The following is a 24,149-nucleotide window of genomic DNA, read 5'->3' as shown; positions in this document are numbered from 1 at the left end:
CTTTATATTACACCCAATGCAAAAAAAACTGATCTTGATTCTTGATTCACTTTTAACATTCTTTTATTTTAAAATGACCCTTCCAAAGTCATTTTTATTGTAAGTGGATTTCAGTTTAAATTAAATAGGAGGAAATAGGATTTTACTTAATTTTAGTACTTTTCAAAAGGGATCGATTCATTAGCATTTCTTAATGCGTTGGGTATCATGAACTTTCTGCATTTACAGGGTTTTCTTAAAAAGTATTAATTCATGAATGAAGGCATTAAATTGGAGCAGAAAGTCTTTATTTCATAAAGTCATGGCGTCGAATGTTGCATGCACTGCAAAAAGTTAATATCATTCTCAGTGTTTGTTTTCCAATAACATTCTTAAATCAAGATACACTCACCTGAGACATAAAATAACACAAGAAATCTTGTTTCCTGAGAAATTAAACAAAATTGAGTTTATGCTTAAATCCAGAGCAAATATTTGCCAGTGAGAAAAATATTAGAACAAGAAAAAAATATCTGCCCATGGGCTCAGAAAAATCAACTTAATTAATACCCCTTTGACACATATGTCCTTCTTTTAAGCATAGTCACTTTATTTTGTTCAGTTTCTCAGAAAGCGCTAGACTTCATATCTTCATTTTGTGACTCAAGTAGGCCTAAATATTTCTTGATTTGAGAATGTTTACATATTTGAACTGCAAAATAAGGCATAAATACCAAGTAAGTTATTCATTTTTTGGACTATATGCAACATTTGTTGCCAAGAATTTACAACTTTGAGCTCATATTTAAGACTTCATATGTGGAAGGGTGGATTAAGACCAGCAGAAACCCTGTTTATTTAATTTTTCGAGTTAGTTTGAATTCTGATGTTTTTGTTATTTTCAGCGTGGTCTCCAGGTTTCCTCGCGGCGGCGTGATCCAGTCGCTTTCTTCCTGGAAGCAGAGAGCTCCGGCTCAGTGGACGTCTGTCTCGGCGCAGTCCGGCTGGGTTCCTCCTCCTGAGGTGGTGGATCTGACACTGGATGAAGACCGGCACAGATACCTGCTGTGATCAAACACACTCACATACACTCACACGCTTAGATACACACTCATATACATGTGACTGGTGGGCCGAGTGACTCAAACCAGAACACAGAATGATGCTTTCATTAAATGAAAAACACTTCAAACTGCTCAATGTTTGCTTCTGATACACTTTGATGATATGCCTGATGAATTATTTGCTACTGTGAGTGAGACAGCAATGTGAATAAATGACAGCAGATTTTATAGGGTGGTAATGGTTAATGAGCAAATACTGTACCAAGTTCTCCCATGATAAAGTCAGGTATTAAAGCGAAGTTAAAATCTTAAAAACAAAATATGGGGCTTCCTTATAGAAGTTAATACTCAATGTAAACAGGTGGATCTCACAAAAACTGGTCATATTTCACTCCAAAATCAAGAATATAGAATTTATATTTAGCCAAAAGCAAGCAAGACTGTTTTTTAGTACTTTTAAGATTTTTGAATTATGACATTTATTGTTATTGTCATTTTTAAAAAGACCATAATTTGAAATATTTAAAATGTTTAATTCAAAAATATTTTTTTATTATATTATTAAAATAATTTTGTCCTTGCCCATGTTTTTTTTTTTTCTGTAATACAGTAAATCATGGATGCTCTACATTAGAGTGTTTATGAAAATGTCAAATTTAGAAAATGTTAATCATCCTAAAAATATGCTGTTTATTTCTTTATTCGAAATCAATAATATGATTTTGGGGCATTTTTGTGAGATTCAGCCGAAAACGTTTAATCGCTCCTCAAACCTCAGTCATTTCATAATGGCAAATCAGGGACGTTTTACTTTGTCACATCCTCAGATTTCAACGTCTTCTCTTCTTTTGAGTCACTTCGCCCCCCTGAAAAAAACAGCCACACTTACATGATCCTGCTGTCGGCCTCAGGAGTCGCTTGCTGAACTGCCCCAGCCCCCTGTTTTTGTGATGTAACTTCCTGTTAAGCTGCTGAAGAGCTGTTAGTCGAGACCTAAAGGCAAACCTGCTGGTCTTACTCGCAGCAGAGCGAGCGGCCCACTGCTCTGCGTGTGTGTGTTCACTGTCAATCGTTTGATGCTGCTCTGCTGTGTGGGGGGAAGCCTTGGAGTGTGTGTTCCTCACCCAATACTGCTTTCACAATACATTTGCGTACGTGCGAGTGTGTGTGTGTATCCTGAGCATTAGAGATTTTCAGAGCATGTTCATTACATACATCTTGCATTGTCATAGAAACGGGCCCTTGCTTTTATTATGCCAATGGAACTTCTTATTCAAATACACTAGCAGTCAAAAGTTTGGAATTATTACGATTTCTTCATGTTTTTGAAGTTATGCTCATCAAGGCTGATTTTATTTGATAAAAAATATAGAAAAAACTGTAATATTTGTGAAATATTATTACAATTTAAAATAAGTGTCTTCTATGTAAATATGTTGTAAAATTTAATTTATTCCTGTGATCAAAGCTGAATTTTCAGCATCATTACTCCAGACTTCAGAGTCACATGATCCTTCAGAAATCATTCTAATAAAGCAGTAAGCCCCAAGAAGCCATGGTTTACAGTGAATTTATAACAGCTAAGGGGTGTTGTTTTTGCCTAAAACCCCCTTAGCTGTTATAAATTCACTTTATTCCATGGTCTGTCTGAATACTGGATTCTGATTGGCTGGCAGGTATGCAGTAAAACCGTTTAATGCACAGGTAGTTCCAAGTCAGTTTAATCACCTATCTATATTAATGCGCTGCTTTAATTGATGCACACTAACCAACACGCATCGCTCGTGCGCGCGCACAGAGAGAGAGATCGCTGATTGCGCTGCACACACACACAAACTTGTTGTTAACGCTTCCCTGTGATTATCATTAATAAAATAGCCTAGATACTAGATCGCTACATTATATTCCTCAGCAACGAGGTGGTAAAATCGCAGTTTTTTTTAAAGTAATTGTTTGTACAGAGAAACCGCAGACGCAGCTACACACAACATGTGATCTCTCTCTGTCTCTGTCTCTCTCTTTTAAACGATCGATCGATAATTAATTGAAATGCATGCTATAATTCATTCAAATAAATGTGGTCTTACCGCACTACTTCATCTCTGTGTATGATTTGAAGTGGGCAGAATGCTAACGCTAACGTGCCGTAACTGACGAAAATAACTCATTTTTACCCATTCGGTCAAATATTGTGCATCGTCGTGCATTTAAAATCCTTTAACGCACGGCTAGCCGTTGATTATCCCTTACGTAAACCATGGCTTCACGGGGCTTATTGCTTTTATAAAACGGTTATTCCATATGTGTAGTTAGGTTTCACAAAATAAAACAGAGCAAATAAAGTGTAATGATATAAATAAAAACAGTATTCTTCCACCAAACAATGTAGTTCCTCAGAAACAGTTGTGGTTCCAACAAAGTGGTTGCCAAGCAACACACAGAAGTAAAGTAAAGTAATTTAGCTTCGAACTAACTTAGCTTCTCAACAAATCAGAATCAAGGACCGGAACTCTCCGTTTTATAATATGCTGATTTGCTGCTCAAGAAATATTCTTATTATTGTTAATGTTAAACCATTTTTGCTGCGTAATAATTTGTAGCAACAGTGATACACTACCATTCAAAAGTTTGGGGTAAGGATTTTTTTTAAGGAAGAAATGTATACTTTTATTCAGCATAAAATTTATTACAGGTGACAGTAAAGACATTTAAAGATGAAAATAATAAGCAGCACAACTGTTTTCAACACTGATGATGATATAAATGTTTCTTGAGCAGCAAATCAGCATATTAGAATGATTTCTGAAGATCATGTGACACTGCAGATCAAATTCAGCTTTGATCACAGAAATAAATTACATTTTAACATATATTCAAGTAGAAAACAGCTATTTGAAATCATGATAATATTTTCTCAATATTACAGTTTTTACCGTATTTTAATCAAATTAATACAGCCTTGGTGGGCAGAAGAGACTTCTTTACAAAATATGAATAATTCCAAACTTTTGAACTGTAGTGTATCTTGTTGTGAATACAATCAATGTGTGATGAGAAAAAACAGTGTTTTTTGTTCTAAATGGGGTCTAATTTGCATTTTTAAGCAGTTTAACCACAACTTTTGTTTTATATACATGTTTCTATGGTTGCATCATGCTATCCCAGACACCACTGAAGCTATTTATTGATATTTGCTGTGTTTTACTTGATGTTACATATATGAATCATTTGTTCGAAGAGCAATATGAATATGCATCTTGAAAACTGTGCGTATTAAAGGGATGGTTCACCCAATAAATGAAAACTGTCATCATTTGTACACCCTCATGTCTTTTTAAACCCATATGACTTACTTTCTGCTTTAGAAAACAAGATGATTTAAAGAATATTCATGCTGATTTTTTTCCATTAAAAGTAAGCTGCGTAAAAGTCATATGGACTAGTTTTATGGTGCTTTATTGTCATTTATGGAGATTGGAAGTCACTATGCTTTCATTATATGGAAAAGAGCAACATGAACATTCTTCAAAACATCTCCTTTGGTGTTTCTCAGAAGAGAAGTCATTACATTAAGGTGACTAAATAATGACAAAATGTTCATTTCTGGGTACACCGTCCCTTTTGAGTCTTGGCAATATATTCAGTCTGTTTACCATCAGATGTAGAGAAAGGTTTCCTTTTGTTTTTCTTTCTCACAATTGTCACTTGTCAGACCACTGTGTGTGAGGAGCACTCACTACCGGAATGTGAATTATTCAGCTTGTGTATCGCCCTCGAACCCTGCAGGACGTTTCTGAAGCTGGCCATTTTGGCTCACTTAGCCCCGCCTTAAACTGTGACCCGCCCCTCTGAGAGTCTGATTGGACCTTTGCCTCTGTCAATCACAGGAGGTGAATAACAGCTTATTGAAAAAGGGAAAATGAAGTTCCAAAGCAGGAAAACTGATAGTAGCAGAGAAATTTAAAGTGATGGTTCATTCAAAAATTAAAAATTCTCTTCTTTTACTAGCTCTCATGTCATCTGAGATTTTTAAAAAATCAAAAAAGTCAAACGCAAGCAATTTCCATTCTCAAACTCTCAGACTTTGTCTTCTCTGCCCTCAATAGTGACGGCAGTTGCTGGATCCCAGCTGCTGTCTCGTGTTCAGGCTGCTTTTGTGAAAGAAAGGAAGTCCTTTCAGAGTTAAAAGTGGGATTCCCAGACTGTGTCGTATCTGCCCTTTCTGTGTTAGCAAAGAGCACAGAGACAGTCCTGCTCTCTCCGGGATGAAAGAGATGCATTCGTAGCTGATGCTTTAAAGGGATAGTTCACATAAAAACTAAAATAATCATCATTTAATCGCTCTCGTGTGGTTCTAAACCTGTACGACTGACTTTCTGCTGTGGAACACTAAAGATGTTTAGTAGAATTTACTAAATCAATGGGGACAGATGCTGTAAATCTCCAAAAGTGACATTAAACCACTACCAAACTAGTTCATGCAACTTGTGCGTTTTGTTCCAAATTTAAAGTGCAATATTTAATGAAAATATTCTTAACCGGAGCTCTCAAATCTCATTTTCCCTTTTGCATATTCATACATATGGCCTATATACAGTACTGTTCAAAAGGGGTCATTAAGACTTTTTTTTTAAAAAGGGAATTGATTATTTTATTCTGCAGGGCTGCATTAAATTGATTGAAAGTGACAGTAAAGAGATTTATAATGCTACAAAAGATTTCTATTTCAAATAAATTATGTTCTTTTGAACTTTATTCAACAAAGAATCCTGAAAAAAAAAATTTATGAAAAAAATGAACTGTTTTCAACATTGATAATAATCAAAAATGTTTCTTGAGCAGCAAATCAGCATATTAGAATGATTTCTGAAGGATCATGTGACACTGAAGACTGGAGGAATGATGCTGAAAATACAGCCTTGCGTCATTTTAAAATATATTCAAATAGAAAACAGTTATTTTAAATAGTAATAATATTTTGATATAAAAATATATATATATATGAAAATATCTGATTTTGCTGTATTTTTGATCAAATAAATGCAGCCTTGATGAGCAGGAGAGATGTCTTTCAAACACATTTTTCCCCGAAGTGTATTTAATTACATTTTTGTGTAATGAAATGCTTTAGAAGACTGACGTTTTTGGAGCTCAGCAGCATTAGTTCCCATTAACTTTCCTTCTAAGGAAGAGAACGTTGTGATTCTACTAAATTCTCTCTATTTGTTTTCCATGAATGAAGTTGTACGGGTTTGAAACCACATAGAAGTGCGTAAAAGATGACATTTGAACTATTCCTGATGTTGTCAAATGTTCTCACCATGCAGCATACCTGGCTCTTTATTTCTTAGCATTTCTAAATGTTATGTTTCAGATTTCATAGCATTGTGCTGGTGCACCTGAACATCATTATGAGGACATCATCATCCTCCTCGCCTGTGTTTTGTCTCCAATCATGTGTCTTGTGTTTCCTGCTGGAATGTTTTGTCATTCGAGACCGATTTAAGAATCCTAAAACAGCAATAATCCAACATCCAGAGAACAGAGGGACAGACCTGTGTGACTGAACACAATATAAGTCACATGACATGAGGGGTTTGGGTTTTTATTAACACTTCCCCTTTAATTGAATCTTGTTACTCTATTTTTGTTCATTTCATTTTGACAGTATTTTAAATTAACAGCAAAAGTGTTCATATGTTTTGCTTCCACAAGTCTTTCTTCCTTTAAACATTTATGTAGAAGAAATAAAACTATTTTAAGATAAATAAATAGAGATATTTAAAGAGTACAATTGTGATTTCTTGTGTTTTTATTATTATTAAAATGAGTTCACAAACTTGTGTTACACTTGTGAATGATTGAGTGTAACAGAGAACAGCCAAACTTTGTATAATACATACTCCAGTGTGGGAAAGCAGCCGGTGACCTCTGACCCCCGGGGGTCACAGCTAGGCAGCTGCCACAAGAGGCTCTGTTCATCCCTAATGACAAAGAAACAGGAGTTTTCCCTCATCCAGACACCCGCAGCTGTATGCTAATGTGAGCTCGTGTGTCTGCTGACTTTACTTCAGAAAAAGTTTGATGGTATGAATTCAGCTCTGCTATTTTTAGCCAAGATATTACAAGAGACTTAATTCAGTTTGAATAACGTTTTAGGCCAAAAACCTAAACATATTTTTTGTTTTTGCACACACCAAGGCTGCATTTATTTGAACAAAAATACAGCAAAAATTGTGAAATATTATTACAATTTAAAATAGCTGTTTTCTATTTGAATTTATTTTAAAATGTAATTTATTCCTGTCATGCAAAGCTGAATTTTCAGCATCATTGCTCCAGTCTTCAGTGTCACATGATCTTCAGAAATCATTCTAATATGCTGATTTGCTGCTCAACAAACATTTCTGTTTATCAGTGTTGAAAACAAAGATTTTTGTGGAAACTGAAACATAGTTAAGGGTTCTTTGATCAATCAAAAGTTCAAAAGAACAGCATTTATTTGAAACAGAAGTCTTTTGTAACATTATAAATGTCTTTTCAGTCACTTTTGATCAATTTAATGTTAATTCTCTTATTAAAAAAAATCTTACCCCAAATTTTTGGTTTGGTATGGAATGGTAATGTATATTCATACCTTTTTTGTGGGTAATTGGCATTTCCTACAGTGTGACATCAAGTTAAACATATTTTGAACTTTATTTTGTTAATTTGATTAGAATAATTGAGCTTCATTTTGTTGACACCATAAAGCTTCTGAATGCTTTTGATCGAATGTTGCTATTTTCATTGACTTTTAGTTTTTAAATGTTTGTTCTTGTTTATAATGTATGTAACACTAGAGAGATTAATTCACTTCACTCACATAAACAGGACATTGAGAGTTATACTATCTCTTTTAAAGCTGCTATTCATTTGGTCTGTTCACTTTTACAAGCTGTCGGTATGATCACATTAAACTGCAGTGTGAATTGATAAGGTCGTGGATTTGCACATGGTTCAATGTTGTTAAGTTCTTTTAATTAAACACGACTGTTTTTGATTCTGTTTATTTTGGGCGGAAGTCAAGTAACATACTTTTAAGTACAGTGACTGTAAGAGAAATGTTTCTTCATAACAAGCAGCATAATTGATGTTGAATGAGATGTTATTTTATAATTGGAGGAGCAGAGAGAGAGGCTGAGGGTCTTCACAGGGGTCGTGGTGAGACGTATGAACAGAAGGAGCAGAGATAATCACAGTGTGTGTGTGTGTGTGTGTGTGTGTGTGTGTGTTTGGGGGAAGGGGTTCAGGACGGGTAAGGACTGACATATGGAGTGTTTAGTCTTTCAAAGCAACCAGTCCCCTTTATGGCCAACAGGCCATGTCCGTCTGACTATGATTTGCTCGTGCTTTCTATCAAAAAATATTTTTTAAAACAAAACAACAGGTTGATCATGTTTCTGGTGGCCTAAACATATACAAACATCAAATCTGAAACTGTCATATGTGTTGACAGCAGTTACCTCACACTTCATGATACAGTCTTAAAAATAAAGGTTCTTTACTGGTATTTATGGTTCCATGAAGAAGCTTTAACATCTATGGAATCTTTCCATTCCACAAAAGGTTCTTTAGATTATTAAAATGTTCTTCACACTAGGACAATTGTCCTTTTAAGAACGTGAAAGGTTCTTTAGAGAACCAAAAATGGTTCTTCTGTGACATCACTGCGAAAAACCCTATTGTGTATGAATGTATGAGTTTTAAAAAAATCTAAGTTGTTTTGCCAAAAGACTCTAGAATGCTTCATTGTAATTCATTGAGTCAGATTTTCGGCCTTTTTATTGTATGCCAGGTAAAATAAAAATATGGATAATATTTAGGATTAGTGTGTTTATTCAAATCCCTAATTAAAGCCTTTTTTATGTATTTATTTATGTCACAGGAGCTGTGAATAGGACACATAGAACATTCCTTGAACAAAAAATAGACTGATTACATAGCTTTGACTAACTTCGTAATGCAGTTTTTTTTTATTATTTATATATGTTTCAAAATGTAGTTGCACGCTTACGTCATAGTTTACAAATCTTGACGCGTTTTAGTAGCTGCGCGTTTCCGCCGCGTCCAGGACGTCAAACCCCCCTACAGCTAATTCACAAAAGACTCGCCGCCGTGCCGAGCGCTCTGATTGGCTGAGGCCGGAGCTACAGGAAGCGGCGTAGGGCTCGCTGATTGGCTGCCGTTCTCTTTGTGTGCGTGCAGCTGGCGTCTGGGCTGCATTTTGAATGGTCTCGTGTTGGAAGGCGGAGGTGTCCATGGGCAGCACAGCAACAAAGGAGCCAGGATGGTGTTAGTGCACGTCGGATATCTGGTTCTTCCCGTCTTCGGTTCGGTCAGAAGTAGAGGTAAGTAGAGCCTTATTTACTGTCGCACGCGCTCGCGTCTTTTTTCACGCGTGTTTGAGACGCGCGGATGTGATCAAAGGCTGCTGGCCTGGCGGAGCGTCGCGTATTTTCCAACAAAAACACGGAGCGATTCGCTCAGTGGCGTAACGTTAAAGAAAATATCCATCATATTGCTATACCAGAAAGCGAGTGTGTTTTAATTCACTGGATAAATTGTTATCGGGTCACAATTTGGAAAACGCGTAGCACGTTCCTTAGCGTCGTCCTTTGTGTCAGAAGCATATGTAGGCTTTAATATAGAAATACCTCAGCGCGTATTCAAGTATTTGTCTGGCGCACAGCTCCTCAGTGGGGCGCGTCAAACTAAAACGCAATTGTTACAAGCTTTCAGCGCGATGCGACGAACGCGAACCTTCGTATTATAAAGCAACAAAGTCGCACGTTTGCAGCGTCGACAGCTTTGGCGGCGTTTTAGCTCTTTGCAGTGTATGTAACGCGTTACGATCCGTTAAATTCCCTCACATCCGTTCCGCCGTGTGCGGTTTTGTTTATGAATAATTAATCATGGCTTCAGCAGATGGGCAGCTGCAGTGCCACGAAATATCCTCAGCTGAACCTGCTCGCAATTTCAGCTTTTACAACACGAATGCATGGAAAATTTGGATCGTTTTAATGTCTAATCATCGATCGCAGCATGAAGTGTTTAATTCTGCTGTAATGGAGAACAAAACACCTGGATCTTAAATCCCACCTTAGCTAGCCATGTCTGGACAGGAAAAAAGGTGCATCCATGTACAGTATCTGTGCACGTCAATAATAGCAGAAATGCACCATTTTTAGCCGTTCTGCACCGGTTTTCATGTTTTGCATTTTATAGCCATGCTTAACCAGATGCATTCATATATATAAAATGTGCAGTTAAATAATTATAATGGTTTGTTATGCATTTTGTTGACGCCAACAGAAAATCAGATGCATCCTTACATGTAAAATTGTAAAATAATAATGCAATGAGATGCATTTTTGTAGCCCTGTTGCACCCGAATCTGTATATAAAATGTGCAAATAAATAATCGTGGTATATGCGTTTTACTGTCACCAGCAGAAAAAAACAAATGCATTAATAGATGTGTGCATTTGTGCAATAAATAATAATAGTAAAATGAGGTGCATTTTGTAGCTCTACTACACCAGCATGAGTTTAAAATGTGTGCAATTAAATAATTTAATAGTATACAAATTTTACTGTCACCCTTTAGCACCAGCAGAAAAACAAGTGCATCAATATGTGAAATATGTACATAAAATGTGTGCAATTAATTAGTTGTATATGCATTTTGCTGTCGCACATTAGCACCAGCATATAAACAAATGCATCAATACGAAAAATGTGTATAAAATGTGTGCAATTAAATATAGTAGTATGCATTTTAGTGTAACCAGCAGAAGATTATGTGTGTGCAACAATAATAAGAATTATAGTAATTTGAGGTGCATTTTGTAGCCATACTGCACCAGGATCTGTATTAAAATCTATACTATTAAATATGTTAGTGTATGATTTTTACTGTCACCAGCAGAAAAACAAATGCATTGATGTATGTGTGCAATTGTGCAATAATAATAGTAATAATTTGAGGTGCATTTTGTAGCCATGCTCTAGCACCGATGGTTTCATTGATTGTGCTTGTATTTGTTTCTATTTTTTTCCTTGTTCCATAGTCTGGGGGCTGATTCTACATACCGCATTTTTTTCAGAGCTCTGTTCCCTTCCATTGTGTATCTAACGATCACCCGCCGCTGCTGTGCTATAGCCTCTGCCTGCCCTGCATCTAGCTGTGTTGTGACTCCCTCTTCTCATTCCCTCTCTTTCCATCTGAAGACGACATTACAAACAAACTCTCACTCATCCAGTATATCCTCCTGTGTAACCGACTGCAGAATAACACTCTCTCTTCTCTAGAAGAATCCTCTTGTCGTCTTATTTTTAAATGGTCATTGTTGCTTTGACGAAAATAACAACTCATTGTAGCATTTAGCTTTTTTATGACTGTCATTGTGATTTGTCCCATACTCAGTGTGGATAGACCAACATTTTTGCTGTAAATTTCTGTCAAGTGGATGCATTGGCCTCTCACTCGATCATAGCCGGGCTTGATCGACCCCTAAACACTGTCTCTGTCTTGTCTTCCGGGAAGGTGCGCTGTGCCGGTGGGATTTGCCACAGATTTGGACTCAGAAACTTACTAGAGAAGCTTGACGTTCTTTTTTTCTTTTCTAATTATGCATGTACAGTTGTGATCGATAATATCTCAGTTCGGTGACCCTTCGCTCTGTGGGTTTCGCCTCCCTAGGGTGACCCATTAATGATTTAATCAAATTAAATCTATACCGTCTTCCTTAAAGGAATAGTTTGCAGAAAAAGAAATTCTGTCAATATTTGCTCACCTTTATGTCGTTCGACACCCATATGCTGTTATTTGTTTTGGTTAAAAAAATAAGAAGTTTGGAAGATATTGACAGGGCTCAAGAACGGAAAAACCACCAGTTTTAACTACTGTTATTTTAATATAATTTAAATACTTTCATAATTTTTGTAATATTTTGAATTAGCTTTTTTTTACACACATATATATATATATATATATATATATATATTTTTTTTTTTTTATTATTACTATTTTTATATATATTTTTTTAATATTGCTATTTGGATTTAATTTTAGTTTTTATATGATTCCAGTTAGTAATTTTAGTGCTTTAGCTTAAACTAAACAAAAGTGAGAAATGTTGCCAACTAACTGAAATAAATTGAAGTTTTTCATCTAATATTATTATTATTCTATATGATTTAGCTTTCTTAACTAACAAAAATGGTTTTAATAGTTTTAGTGAACGTTAATAACCCTGGATTAAATGGCTCGTACACTATATTTCAAGTCTTCTGACGTCTTACAAGTGAAATTTAAGTTATTATTCACTAATTATCTTCTCCGCAGAAACTCTGAAATCTCATTTGCATTCAGTGGTTTTGAAGGCCAAAAATGCAAGTGGTTCTTGTATGGAACTGAATGTAAGTTCTTCACACAAGCTTTTGGAGTTTTTGGTCACTATAATATGGCTGTTTAAAGAAAACAGCTGTAGCAAAGATATGAAAAGGCTTTTGACCGCATATGGGTATAGAATGACATGAGAGTGAGTGACTTCATATATAAAGTCAAGTATATAATGTGTTTTTGTACACCCATTGTGGTATGATCTTCAAAGGTAGTATATATATATTGAGCTTTATTAATCCTCAAAGAGTAACACATGGAAACCATAGAAAAGCTACTATTTCAAGACTGTTATGGTTGACACAAAGCACGTTTTAGAAGAGCATACTGCTCACGTGTGAAATATTTTGCTATTCGATGTGGCCATGTTAAAGGAATAGTTCACCCAAAAATGAAAATTTGTTGAAAATGTCCTCACCCTCAGGACATCCCATAGATGAGTTTGCTGCTTCATCAGGTTTGGAGAAATGTAGCATTGCATCACTTGCTCAGCAATGGATCCTCTGCAGTGAATGGGTGCCGTCAGAATGAGAGTCTAAACAGCTGATAAAAACCATCACAATAAGTAATCCACACCACTCCAGTCCGTTGATTAACCTCTTGTGAAGCGAAAAGCTGCATGTTTGTAAGAAACAAATCCATTATTAAAGCATTTTATCTTTAAACAAGTCTTTTATCCATAATATGACTTTCTCCAGTGAAGAAGTTGTCCCATCTGAATCAGGAGAGAAATATGCACAGATTAAGCACCGTTTACAAGCCAAAACAGATCTGTGAGTGCATTTTGATGTAAGAAGAGAACAAGGGATGGACTTTTTCACTGGAGAAAGCATTATTATGGATTATGGCTAATTGCAGTGTTTTAAAGCAAAAATGTCTTGCTGGTTTTTGTTTCTTACAAATATGGAGCTTTTGGCTTCACAAGATGTTAATTGATGAACTGAAGTGGTGTGGATTATTGTGATGATTTTTTTGTTCATCAACTGTTTGGACACTCATTCTGACGGCACCCATTCACTGCAGAGGATCCGTTGGTGAGCAAGTGATGTAATGCTACATTTCTCCAAATCTGATGAAGAAACAAACTCATCTAGATCTTGGATGGCCTGAGGGTGAGAAAATTGTCAGCGAATGTTAATTTTTGGGTGAACTATTCCTTTAAAGATGACCTAAATGGTGTATTTTGTTTAAGAAAAACAGCCGTCTTCAGCTTGGAAGTAGTAAAATGACTCTGAAGAAGCAGAAACGAGTATCAAAGCGGTAGTTTATGGCTCTTGACTGGCACACTGCACCCGACCGCCACTCAAACCGACCCTCATTCATTTGATTTACCCATGCTGCAAAGCCAGCATTAGCCTAGCGCTACCGGGCGGCGCTCCTAACGCTGTGCGAGCGCGAATGTCATCCACTTTACAGGGATCACTAGAACTGCACTGTAGAAGTCCTCCTAGTATCGAAATGTCTCTATTTCTTTGGTTGTGGTTCTCTGCCTTCTGTTCCTGTACTAGGTTGTAATGCATGACCATGTTTATTATTTTCCTCTTGATTTTGATTGTTTCTTTGTTTTGGAACATTGAACAGCAAACTCCAATGTATCTTTGTGTAGACATGTCCTGCTGTACTGACGTGTTGTAGCATACACATCTACCCATTGGATGCTGCTTCTGTTATGTTAACTTTATGGAGCATGGTTGGGCCTTGCCTTCGCTCTTTATTTGCATGGAATTATTATTATTATTATTATGATCACACAATTCCACTCATACTAATATTTTCCAATAAAGACTGTAGATTTTTCCCTAACCCTCGGTGTGCTCTCTGCTGATTTCCATGTGTCGTTCCCTCAAACCCCTCCCACTCCACTCTATGGTTCCTCTTTGGCCCCTCCCTCGAGTCATCTCTGCTCCTCCCACTTGCCAGAGTGAATCATGGGAATGTGCACTCACAAATATGTAGGCAAAGTAGTCACTTCAAGTCTCACATATCCCATCTGCATCTCACTATCTGACCTCCTGCATTAGCATATCTCCCCTTCGTTCTCATTGTTTCTTCTGGAGAAATGGGTTTCGAGTAAAAATCGATACGTAAAGTCAACATGAAGTCAGAAATTATTGAATTTACATGCTTAATGTGCATAATTTTGTTGGACTTGAGAATCCATCGTCTCCAATAATTTTTTGACAGACAAACTTTTTTGTATTAAATCTTGTTGCGTTTAAAAAAAACATTTCCGTTCAAAAGTTACGGGTAAGATTGTTTTAAAGAAATTGATACTTTTATTCAGCAAGGATGCATTAAATTGATCAAAAGACTTTTTTTTTTTTTTTTTACAGAAGATTTTTATTTTTCAAATAAATGCTGTTCTTTTTAAAATTTATCCATCAAATAATTTTGTTTACAGAAAATTATGAAGCAGCACAACAATGTTTTCAGCATTGATAATAATAATAATATTTCTTGAGCAGCAAATCAGCATATTAGAATGATTTCTGAAGGATCATGTGACACTGAAGACTGGAGTAATGATGCTGAAAATTCAGCTTTGCATCACAGGAATAAATTAAAATAAGAAACAATTTTTAGTGTTTTGTTCTTTTTTTTTTGCCCAAGATAAATGCAGCCTTGGTGAGCAGAAGAGACTTCTTTCAAAAACATAACCTTACCAAACCAAAGCTTTTGAACAGTCGAGTACATCCGATTATGAAATCAAAATTATCAATTGGCTTTCATGTTGATTGTAAGGTACCTCAGTCTAATGATTATTCATACATTTGTTTTTTTTGATGGTTTAAATTGATGACCACTTGTATAGAATCTGTCAACACACAGAGAATCGACCTGCTCCAATACATGGCATTAATTATGCAAAAAGCTTATGATTACAGAAACTGCAGGGAAAGCTGGTCTGAATAAAAGCAGATTAGTAATTGGTTAAAAGGGTCATGGGATAGAAAGTGTTTGAGGTTAAGGGTCAGGCCATAAGGGCAGGATAAAACGCATCTGAATGAGGTTTAATCTCAGCAGAACTCATTCATTAAGCTCCGCTGCTTGACCTTCAGGTGATGACCTTTATGTCTAACGATGGAGGTCAGACAGTTTCCAGTCCATAAATGCCATAATCTCAGGTAGAAGAGTTCATGGTTTACTAGAGACTCACAATGTGCAATATACTGTGGATCTCACTATTATTCACTGATCAATATTTTTGCCCGGGTTTGTAAGGGAAGCAGAGGAACAGGATCATTAGAATTCAGAGCACGTGAACTGCACGCTCCATACGCTTCTGCTGATCTAAGAGTTTTGCTTGAATTTCTGGAGCCCTGGGGAATATTTCCCACTGAGAAAATCACCGGTTTCTCCTCTGTTCTGTTCTCTAAAGGCGCCGTGAAATGAGACCATAACGATTCCATTATCAACAGCTTCTGCACTTTTGCACTCGGAAAATTCCATCTTGTCCTCCATGTGCGAGAAGTTTCCTTTCCCACCGAGGCCAAAGTCTTCTGAGCATTTTGAAATGTTTCTCGTGACCTTTACAACACCATTTTGTCCTCATATTCACCTCAGGAAAAAAATGCAATTCAAAACCAACAGTTTCACACAAATACTGCTAGAAATGAACGATGCTGAAAAATCAAGACTTCAGAATGTAGTAAAGTTTAAATTCTATCAATTAGTGTAGAAGACCAAAGGTGGTATTTTGAAAAAAATGTCTTGTTCTTTTGTCTATAAAAAAACTAAAAAATGACCGTGAATTTAATGGTAAAAGACTGTAAAATTGCTACAGTAAAAACCTGTTAAATGGTTAATGGTAAATTCCCCTACTATATACGGTGAAAAACTGTATTGGACATTACATGTATTGGGCAGTAATTTTACGGTAGTATACCATTTTTGTAAGTGAAAAAGACTGTATAATTTACAGTGAATAACCATAAATTGACATTCCCAGAATTCCCTGCGTTACATTTCAAATTTGATATTTTTTTGAGATAACTGTTTCTTAGTTTTTTCTTATCAGTTTTGTATATTAGGGTTGTGTGTTACACCTATTGTTGTTAAATGAATGTTTATTGCATTATTTCAGTTTCATGTGTGTTACCATGATGGTGTTTGTGTGAATGACACTGTGCACCTTCTTTATATGTTATTATTTAAAAGCTGCTTGTGATGGGCTTTGGTTCATCATGTGACTTTCTCATCACCAAATGCATTTGGTGGTTATCAGTGTATTACAAAGGTACAAAACAGATTTCAGTACTTCAATAGGTTGGTATATTAACATTATATCAGTTAATGAAATTACAGTATTTAACTGTAAATTTAAGTTAAAACCTAAAACGTTGCTACCGTATTTTTTTAAGACTTACAGTGTACAGTGAAATTCAAAGGTGTCCCATGTTGTTTGGACTCGACGTTCTTCAAAATATCTTTTGTTTGTGTGTGTGTGTGTGTGTGTGTGTGTGTGTTCAGTAGAAGAAACATAGTCATACAGGTTTAGAACAACATGATGGCACGGTATTAATTTGTGTGAGCTATTCTTTTAAGGCAGAGGTCAGATTCATGCTTTTTTTGCCATCACAACTTTACCAATAGTGTTGCACTCTTCATTCTGCATTACTCAAACACAGATCTGAATGACCAGACATTGTTTATACTTTACTTGCATTATTGTGGCAGTAACATAAGGACGGATGATTGAGTTTTCTGCATATTAAGCTGGGCTACAATAAATTATTTTAACATAAATGACACACTTCAGTTTTAACATCTTTAATAAACTTGACACCATATGTGAGGATTAACATGTAGCCGTATAGTCATTATCACAAATACCACCCTAAGAATGTTTATTTTGCTACTTGTCAAACATATAGGTGAATGCATTTGAAATATTGATTTGGAAAATAATATTATGTGAGAAGAAAGAAATAAGACACTAGCCCAGCTGTGTATATATTTACTGTTCAAATGTTTGGGGTGAATAATATATATATATATTTTTAAGAAAATATTTTTATTTGTGTGACACTGAAGACTGGAGTAATGATGCTGAAAATTCAGCTTTGGTCATTGGAATCAATAAGTTTTAAAATATATTCAAGTAGAAAAGAGTAATTAAATAGTTTTTAATATTTTAAATAGTAATATTATTTCACATCATTTCTGATTTTGCTGTATTTTGATCAAATAAATGAGCAAAAGAGACTACCTTGAGAAACATAAAAAAATCTTACAGACCATAACCTTTTGGACAGTCGTGTATATATATATATATATATATATATATATTAGCCATGCTAGTTTAATCTCTTTTTCTGTACATATTGCAATTTTACAGTTTAAAAAGCATCTGACCGCAAAATGACACAAACCACAATAAAGCATTCCAAAAATCGGTTTAATTAATAAAATTCTATAAAGGGTTTCTGGCATCACCAAAGCAGGATTATGTTAGGAAGTAGCAAACTTTTAAATGTTTGTAAGTGTGTGTCGTTCAGGTATTCCCTATGTTGTGGGGACAAGGATAGTTATACCCAAAATTTTTGATCTTGTGGGCCTTTTTTTGTCATACTAAATCATACTAAATATGCAGAAACTTTTCTTTGAGAGTTGTGTTTAGGGGTCATTTTAGGGTTGGGAGATAGAATATACAGTATGTACATTATAAAAATCATTATGTATATGGAAAGACCCATAAAACATGGAAACCCAGTGTGTGTGTGTGTGTGTGAGAGCTGGACAGCTGAACGGCTGAAATAGAACTTTGAGGGGCAGCTGTCAAACAGTCCCTTCCTCCCCCTCCAGTTCTCTCTCCTTCCCCTCCACCTCCTCAATCCCATCATTCCCTCCCCCTCTGTGTGTCCCTGAAACCCCCCACCCCTCCATCTGTCTGTATTATGTCCGTCACCGAATCCGTGTGACTGCTGAATCAGCCGGGTCCACTCTCATAAACACCTGTCATTAGGGCTGATCCACCTGTCATTAAGGCCAAAGCAAAACCAATGTTACACTGTCTACACCGGACGCGAGTGGTGCGGCGCGATAAAATACTATGAAACTCATTATAATCAGTGATGCTGTCTACACCATAGATATATATACATATCTATGGTCTACACTGGATGCGGTACGACATGACAAATCCCCGACAGAAAACTGCTGCTGCGTTCTATTCATGACGTATTGACACAAATTTCAAATGAATTTCAATGGTCGCTTTGTCGCGTCCAGTGTACTAGACAGACAGCTGTTGCGGCGCAGACATGGTGTTACTCACCTATCCAGAAGAAACAAAGCAACCTTGGCGTCCGATCGCAGGCCTTCCGCTCCTTGAGTTCTCTCCAGCGCTGGAAAGCTGATCCGATATTTACACGGGTCCTACTTCTTGCCTTATTGCCTTAAGCCTTCTTTTGTTCCGCAGACGGTTTCCTCTTTTGTTTTTTTTATCCGCCATCTCTATCTTTCTGTCGCTCGGCTAATTCGCTTACCCCACCTTTAAAGGGTTAGTTCACCCAAAAATGAAAATTAGCCCATAAATTACTCACCCTCAAGTCATCCTAGGTGTATATGACTTTCTTCTTTCAGACGAATCCAGTCGGAGTTCTATTAAAAATTGTCTTTGATCTTTCAAGCTGTTTCATGTCACTCAGCAGGTGTTGCATGCATCAGTCCAAAAGAAGTTAAATAAAAAGCGCCCTTCCATAAAAAAAGAGTGTCTCACACGGCTCCGGGGGGTGAACAAAGGCTTCCTGTAGCAAATCGATACATGTTTGTGAGAAAAATATCCATATTCAACACGTAATCACTTTAATGTAGCTTGCGCCAACCGTTGTACACGGAAGCAGTTCCGGGCGGATGACATATGAGTTTTTTTTTTCTTTGCATACATGGCGGAAATAGGCTTCCAAATTTATATTAAAAATAAGATGGATACATTACATCTTAAACAAGCTCTCCAGCCTGACACCATTAGGTCTAGAAAAATTTCCCCTGAAAAAAACACAACTAATCCTGAGAGAATGGGATCAGTTAGATCTGTGGTAGTCCAGATAAAGAACGAGTCCTACCTGCCGTAGTGCGGGCCGTTAGATCCAGCAAGGTGTCACAGCGTAAGAATCGTCAGCTGGCTTCAGTTAAATAAAAAACAGGTAATATTCTCTAATGCAGGACATCAATCAGAACGGCCTCTGCTTCTGCTTCATGTCCCGCTAATAAGATAATACACCACATTACTAACACTTACAAACATTTACCATGGTAAACAGTTTCTATACTTCAGATATTATTTTTACTATATAAAAATTACATTGAATTTAAAAATAGTAAATTTGAATTTTAAAATTACCTTTTAGAATTTGTTTATTTACTGATTTTATTTCGTTTTTATTTATTTAATTTACTTTGTCAGTGGCTACTACCAAATTATAAGTTTTTTTTAAACAATAACAGTATTTTTCATATTTTTCATTATTTTCATTTTAATTTAGGTGTTATTTATTTTGCTATTCTATTTATTTTCATGTTTTACTGATGACAAAAATTAAATTAGAAGTATTTCTATAATAACAAATGTATTTTTAGTTGGTTATTTTTATTTATTATTATTTTATTTATTATTTTTATGTTTTATTGATGACTAAAACAGAAACAAGTTTTTCTGTAGTGACAATAACTGCAGTAAATGGGGTATTTTTGCAGAAACTATTGTTACCATAGTAAAAGAAAATAAGTGATATTTTGCAAACTGTACATGTATTTAGAATGGAATATCAATGTACTATTTACTGAATGCTGTGCATTTTATGCAATATACTGCATACTATTTAAAAAAAATATGAAAAAAACATTTAATTTACTTATGAAACGATTTATAAATGATTTAAGACAACTGCTTGTTTCCTGAATCAGTCTAAATATGTGAAACCTTTTTACATTTTAAAAAGCCGTGTACTACAATGGATGTCACATAATGTCATGTTAGGTAAATGGCATCCAGTTATTATCTTGTAAATAAATGTTTATTTTGCATATTGAGCACAGCATTCTGGGCCATAGCCTTGTCATCTTCACACGTTATTGCTGATCTCTGATGGGTTATTGCTTGTCCCGTACAGGAGCACATTTTAGCAGGCACCAGCATAGTCATGCTACCTCCTGCCGGCATTTTCACCTGGCTGCTACGGCAACGTCGCTGCCTGCTGAGTTCCCGCCCCCTCCCCTCGCCCCGCCTCAGTACCAGGAAATCCCGCCCCCTTTCTTACCTCAGGCCTTACAGCAGCAATACCTCATCCAGCAACAGCTACTGCAGCGCAGGTAGAAAACACACACCTGTGCATGTTCAGTTATATAAAAGTTATCTTTCTTTAATGTAAAAGACAAAATAAAGAGAAACAAACAAAACAATTGATAAATAAAAGGTCCATTCTATTCCTCATACTGTCGCATCTCTTCAGACGCACACAGGAGCGAGTCCCACTGAACACGCATCGGTTACGTCCAGGATATGAATATGCTCCGCCCCTCCATGTCCCTCAGCCAATCCCACAGCAGCCCAGATACCTGGCAGAAGGCACTGATTGGTGAGTTCTACAAAAGCACACACATACAAAGCAGCGGTAAAATATCGAAACTCATTTCCGCCATCGAATAGGTCATTGACGTTTCATCTCAGTATTCAGGCTTTTTTTCCCCCTCATAATTGCAGTTTCTAACTCAGTTCAAACTTTTTTTTATCTGAATTTCTTATAAATATAAACTTTGCAATTGCAAGTTAGAAACTTGTAATTGCGAGTTTACATCTCACAATTTTGACGTTTGTTGTTGTTGTTGTTGTTGTTTAGAATTCTGAGTTTAAAGGAACACGCCACTATTTTTGAAAATAGGCTCATTTTCCAACTCCCCTAGAGTTAAACAGTTGAGTTTTACTGTTTTCGAATCCATTCAGCCGATCTCCGGGTCTGGCGGTAGCACTTTTAGCTGTAGCTTAGCATAGATCACTGAATCTGATTAGACCGTTAGCATCTCGCTCAAAAATGACCAAAGATTTTCGATATTACCTAGCTGGGGACTATTTTCAGGCGCTGCGTGATATCATTGCGCCTGCTGCACCCATATATTTTTTTATTTTATTTTATTTTTTTTTTATTTTGTATTCTATGGCAGAAGTAAGCTTCCATAGCAAATAAACTCATTTTCATGGTCAAATTCATGGTCAACATTTGGAAAAAAAAATTAAAATACAGTACATAAATTCCCTGCTGCTGATGTTGTTTTTAAATTGCTTTTATTAAAATGAAAATGTGTGCTTTTAGGGACCTAAGCGTGGACGCAGGAGTGCCATATCAGTATCCTCTGCAGCAGATCCCTCAACCCTACCAGCATTACCTGGCCTCTCCCAGAATGCACCACCTCCCCAGGAACACCTCCTCCACCCAAGTGGTGAGTGTATATATATATAAATATATCACATTATATGCAAATATAGTGTATATATAAAGTACTACATATGTTTTATTTATAGATTTTTTTTCTTTATTTAGAAGTCTTTTATAGTAAGTGCAAGTGTTGAATGTGGTCTGCAATGTTTAAGACAGACATGTATGTTGTGTTTCCTGTAGGTTGTCCATGAGATAAGGAATTATCCGTATCCACAGCTCCATCTGCTGGCGCTGCAGAGCTTGAGTCCCAGCAGACACTCGTCTGCTGTTCGAGAGAGTTATGAGGTAAAACACACACAGATAGATGAACAGTAACTCGCATACATTCATGTTTTGCTCTGTTTAACACCGAGTCTGTGATCGTGTGCAGGAGCTGCTACAGCTGGAGGATCGACTGGGAAGCGTCAGCCGAGGGGCCATACAGACCACCATAGAGAGATTCACCTTCCCCCACAAATACAAGAAGGTACATACACACACTGTTCACATTCACTCTTTCATTTTCATGTCCAACCTACAGTTTTCTTCTGCTTGCACACTTGTGTCTGCGCTTGTGTGTGTGTGTGTGTGTGTGTGTGTGTGTGTGTGTGTGTGTGTGTGTAGCGGAAGCTGCTGGATCTGAAGTTATGTGAGGAAGAGTCGGATATGGATGAGAAATGCACCATTTGCCTCTCCATGCTGGAGGATGGAGAAGATGTCAGGTAGTATATAATAAAGACCGATGAAACTATTCACTGTCGTTCAAAAGTATGGGTCAGTAAGATTATATTTTAATGTTTTTGGAAAAAAATCTCTTCTGCTCACCAAGGCTGCATTTATTTGATCAAAAATACAGTAAAATCAGCAATACTGTGAAATATTATTAGAATTTAATATAACTGTTTTCCATTTGAATATATATTAAAATGTAATTTATTCCTGTGATCAAAGCTGAATATTCAGCATCATTACTCCAGTTTTCAGTGTCACATGATCCTTCAGAAATCATGTTAATATGCTGATTTTCTGCATAAATAACATTTCTGATTGTAAATGTATTTTCTGTCCCATTTAATCAATTTATTGCATCCTTCCTGAAGAAAAAAATTAATTAATTTAAAAATCTTACTGACCCCAAACTTTTCAACAAAAGTATTACACCAGGAGGTTCAGGAGTTGATGAGTAGATAATTAATTGCATGAAAATGTGTTTTAAAATGATTGAAATATTAACTTAAAACCACAGGAGGTACAAAAGTTTGCGTCCTTAAACTACACTATAAATACTACAAAGTAACATTTATATTTTAATATTTATATACCATTATAGTATTTTTTTTATATTTTGAATTGCCTTTTATTTTTGTACTTTCAGTTTTTCATTTTAGTTTTAGTAATTTTGTCATGTACATTTGTCTTTTTTTTTATATTTCCTTTTAGCTTTAATTCATTTATATTTCACTTTTAAGCAACTTTACAACTTCAATTTAAACTTTTTCCAGTTCAGTTTTTCATCTAACACTTTTTTTAATTTTATTTAAATAGTTTTGTTTTTAACCATAATCTTAACAATTTACAAAGGAATATTCTTTTTATGTGCATATTGTTTTCTTGAAAAAAAAGTAAAGCTGTTACATTTTTATCTAATATTTATCTTTTACTTTAATTAATAAAAACTATTCTTATTAATAAAATAATTCTAATTAATAAAAACTATTCTTAATAGCTTGAGTTTTATTTAACAATAACAATGCAAAATACAGTATGCCCACTACTAAACACAACAAGAACAGAGCATGTCAAAATACAAAATGCAATATGCTAATGCAGTTCTACTCATCCTAATAAACTATTTCTCTCTCTCTGTTTTCAGGCGTTTACCCTGTATGCATTTGTTCCATCAGGCGTGTGTGGATCAGTGGCTGGCCACCAGTAGGAAGTGTCCCATCTGCAGAGTGGACATCCAAACACAGCTCACCCCCGAGAGCTGAAACACACCCGGCAAAATAACACGCATTAACAAATAACACACACACACACACACATGCTCTATTTCACTCTTATACATCCACAGACATTTCCATCCACACACACACACACACACACACACACACACACACACTCTCTTCTCTATTTGTAGTGCTGCTCTTAAAACACTCTTCCCCATCCCCTTATCTAAACATCACCCATGTCCATCCCTAGCCCCTGCTGTTTTCACTCACCCGTCTCAGCAGACGAGCCATC

The 24,149-nt window shown here is 36.0% G+C and overlaps 2 protein-coding genes and 1 long non-coding RNA gene across 4 annotated transcripts in view; 2 read left to right on the top strand and 1 right to left on the bottom strand.

Moving 5' to 3' along the window:
• LOC107661572 (uncharacterized protein C18orf25-like) overlaps nt 1–1,473 on the top strand; it is an 11,328-nt gene extending 9,855 nt beyond the window's left edge. Inside the window, exon 4 of the mRNA XM_016451216.1 lies at nt 885–1,473. Coding sequence (XP_016306702.1) covers nt 885–1,050 — 166 coding nt within the window. The 3' untranslated portion in view covers nt 1,051–1,473. The remainder of the gene's footprint in view (nt 1–884) is intronic.
• A 7,775-nt stretch (nt 1,474–9,248) lies between these two features.
• Nucleotides 9,249–24,024, top strand: ark2ca (arkadia (RNF111) C-terminal like ring finger ubiquitin ligase 2Ca). Of its 2 annotated transcripts, XM_016451213.1 has the most exons (8): nt 9,249–9,433; nt 20,604–20,802; nt 20,943–21,068; nt 21,801–21,927; nt 22,107–22,211; nt 22,297–22,392; nt 22,530–22,627; nt 23,779–24,024. In XM_016451213.1, the coding sequence occupies exons 1-8, from the start codon at nt 9,373–9,375 to the stop codon at nt 23,894–23,896; spliced, it is 930 nt and encodes a 309-aa protein (XP_016306699.1). In that variant the 5' UTR covers nt 9,249–9,372; the 3' UTR covers nt 23,897–24,024. The 2 variants fall into 2 exon arrangements, 1 of the variants encoding a protein (XP_016306699.1); XR_001631122.1 differs by lacking the exons at nt 20,604–20,802; nt 20,943–21,068; nt 21,801–21,927; ... (2 more) ...; nt 22,530–22,627; nt 23,779–24,024 and adding an exon at nt 11,156–12,048.
• Nucleotides 21,000–24,149, bottom strand: part of LOC107661571 (uncharacterized) — a 6,928-nt gene continuing 3,778 nt past the window's right edge. Inside the window, exons 2-3 of the long non-coding RNA XR_001631123.1 lie at nt 23,787–23,892; nt 21,000–21,075 (exon numbers count right to left, since the gene is read on the bottom strand). This is a non-coding gene — a long non-coding RNA (uncharacterized LOC107661571). The remainder of the gene's footprint in view (nt 21,076–23,786; nt 23,893–24,149) is intronic.

This window comes from Sinocyclocheilus anshuiensis, unplaced genomic scaffold (assembly GCF_001515605.1).
Source record: "Sinocyclocheilus anshuiensis isolate Anshui unplaced genomic scaffold, SAMN03320099.WGS_v1.1 scaffold1425, whole genome shotgun sequence".
NCBI classification, from domain to species: domain Eukaryota; kingdom Metazoa; phylum Chordata; class Actinopteri; order Cypriniformes; family Cyprinidae; genus Sinocyclocheilus; species Sinocyclocheilus anshuiensis.
This window is presented reverse-complemented; position numbering and strand designations above follow the sequence as displayed.

Bases quoted from the DNA above. Each gene is read 5' to 3' on its own strand.
- ark2ca (XM_016451213.1), top strand. From the start codon at position 9,373: ATGGTGTTAGTGCACGTCGGATATCTGGTTCTTCCCGTCTTCGGTTCG. The intron at 9,434-20,603 runs GTAAGTAGAGCC...TGTCCCGTACAG, and splicing joins CGGTTCGGTCAGAAGTAGAG to GAGCACATTTTAGCAGGCAC. The intron at 20,803-20,942 runs GTAGAAAACACA...GCATCTCTTCAG, and splicing joins CAACAGCTACTGCAGCGCAG to ACGCACACAGGAGCGAGTCC.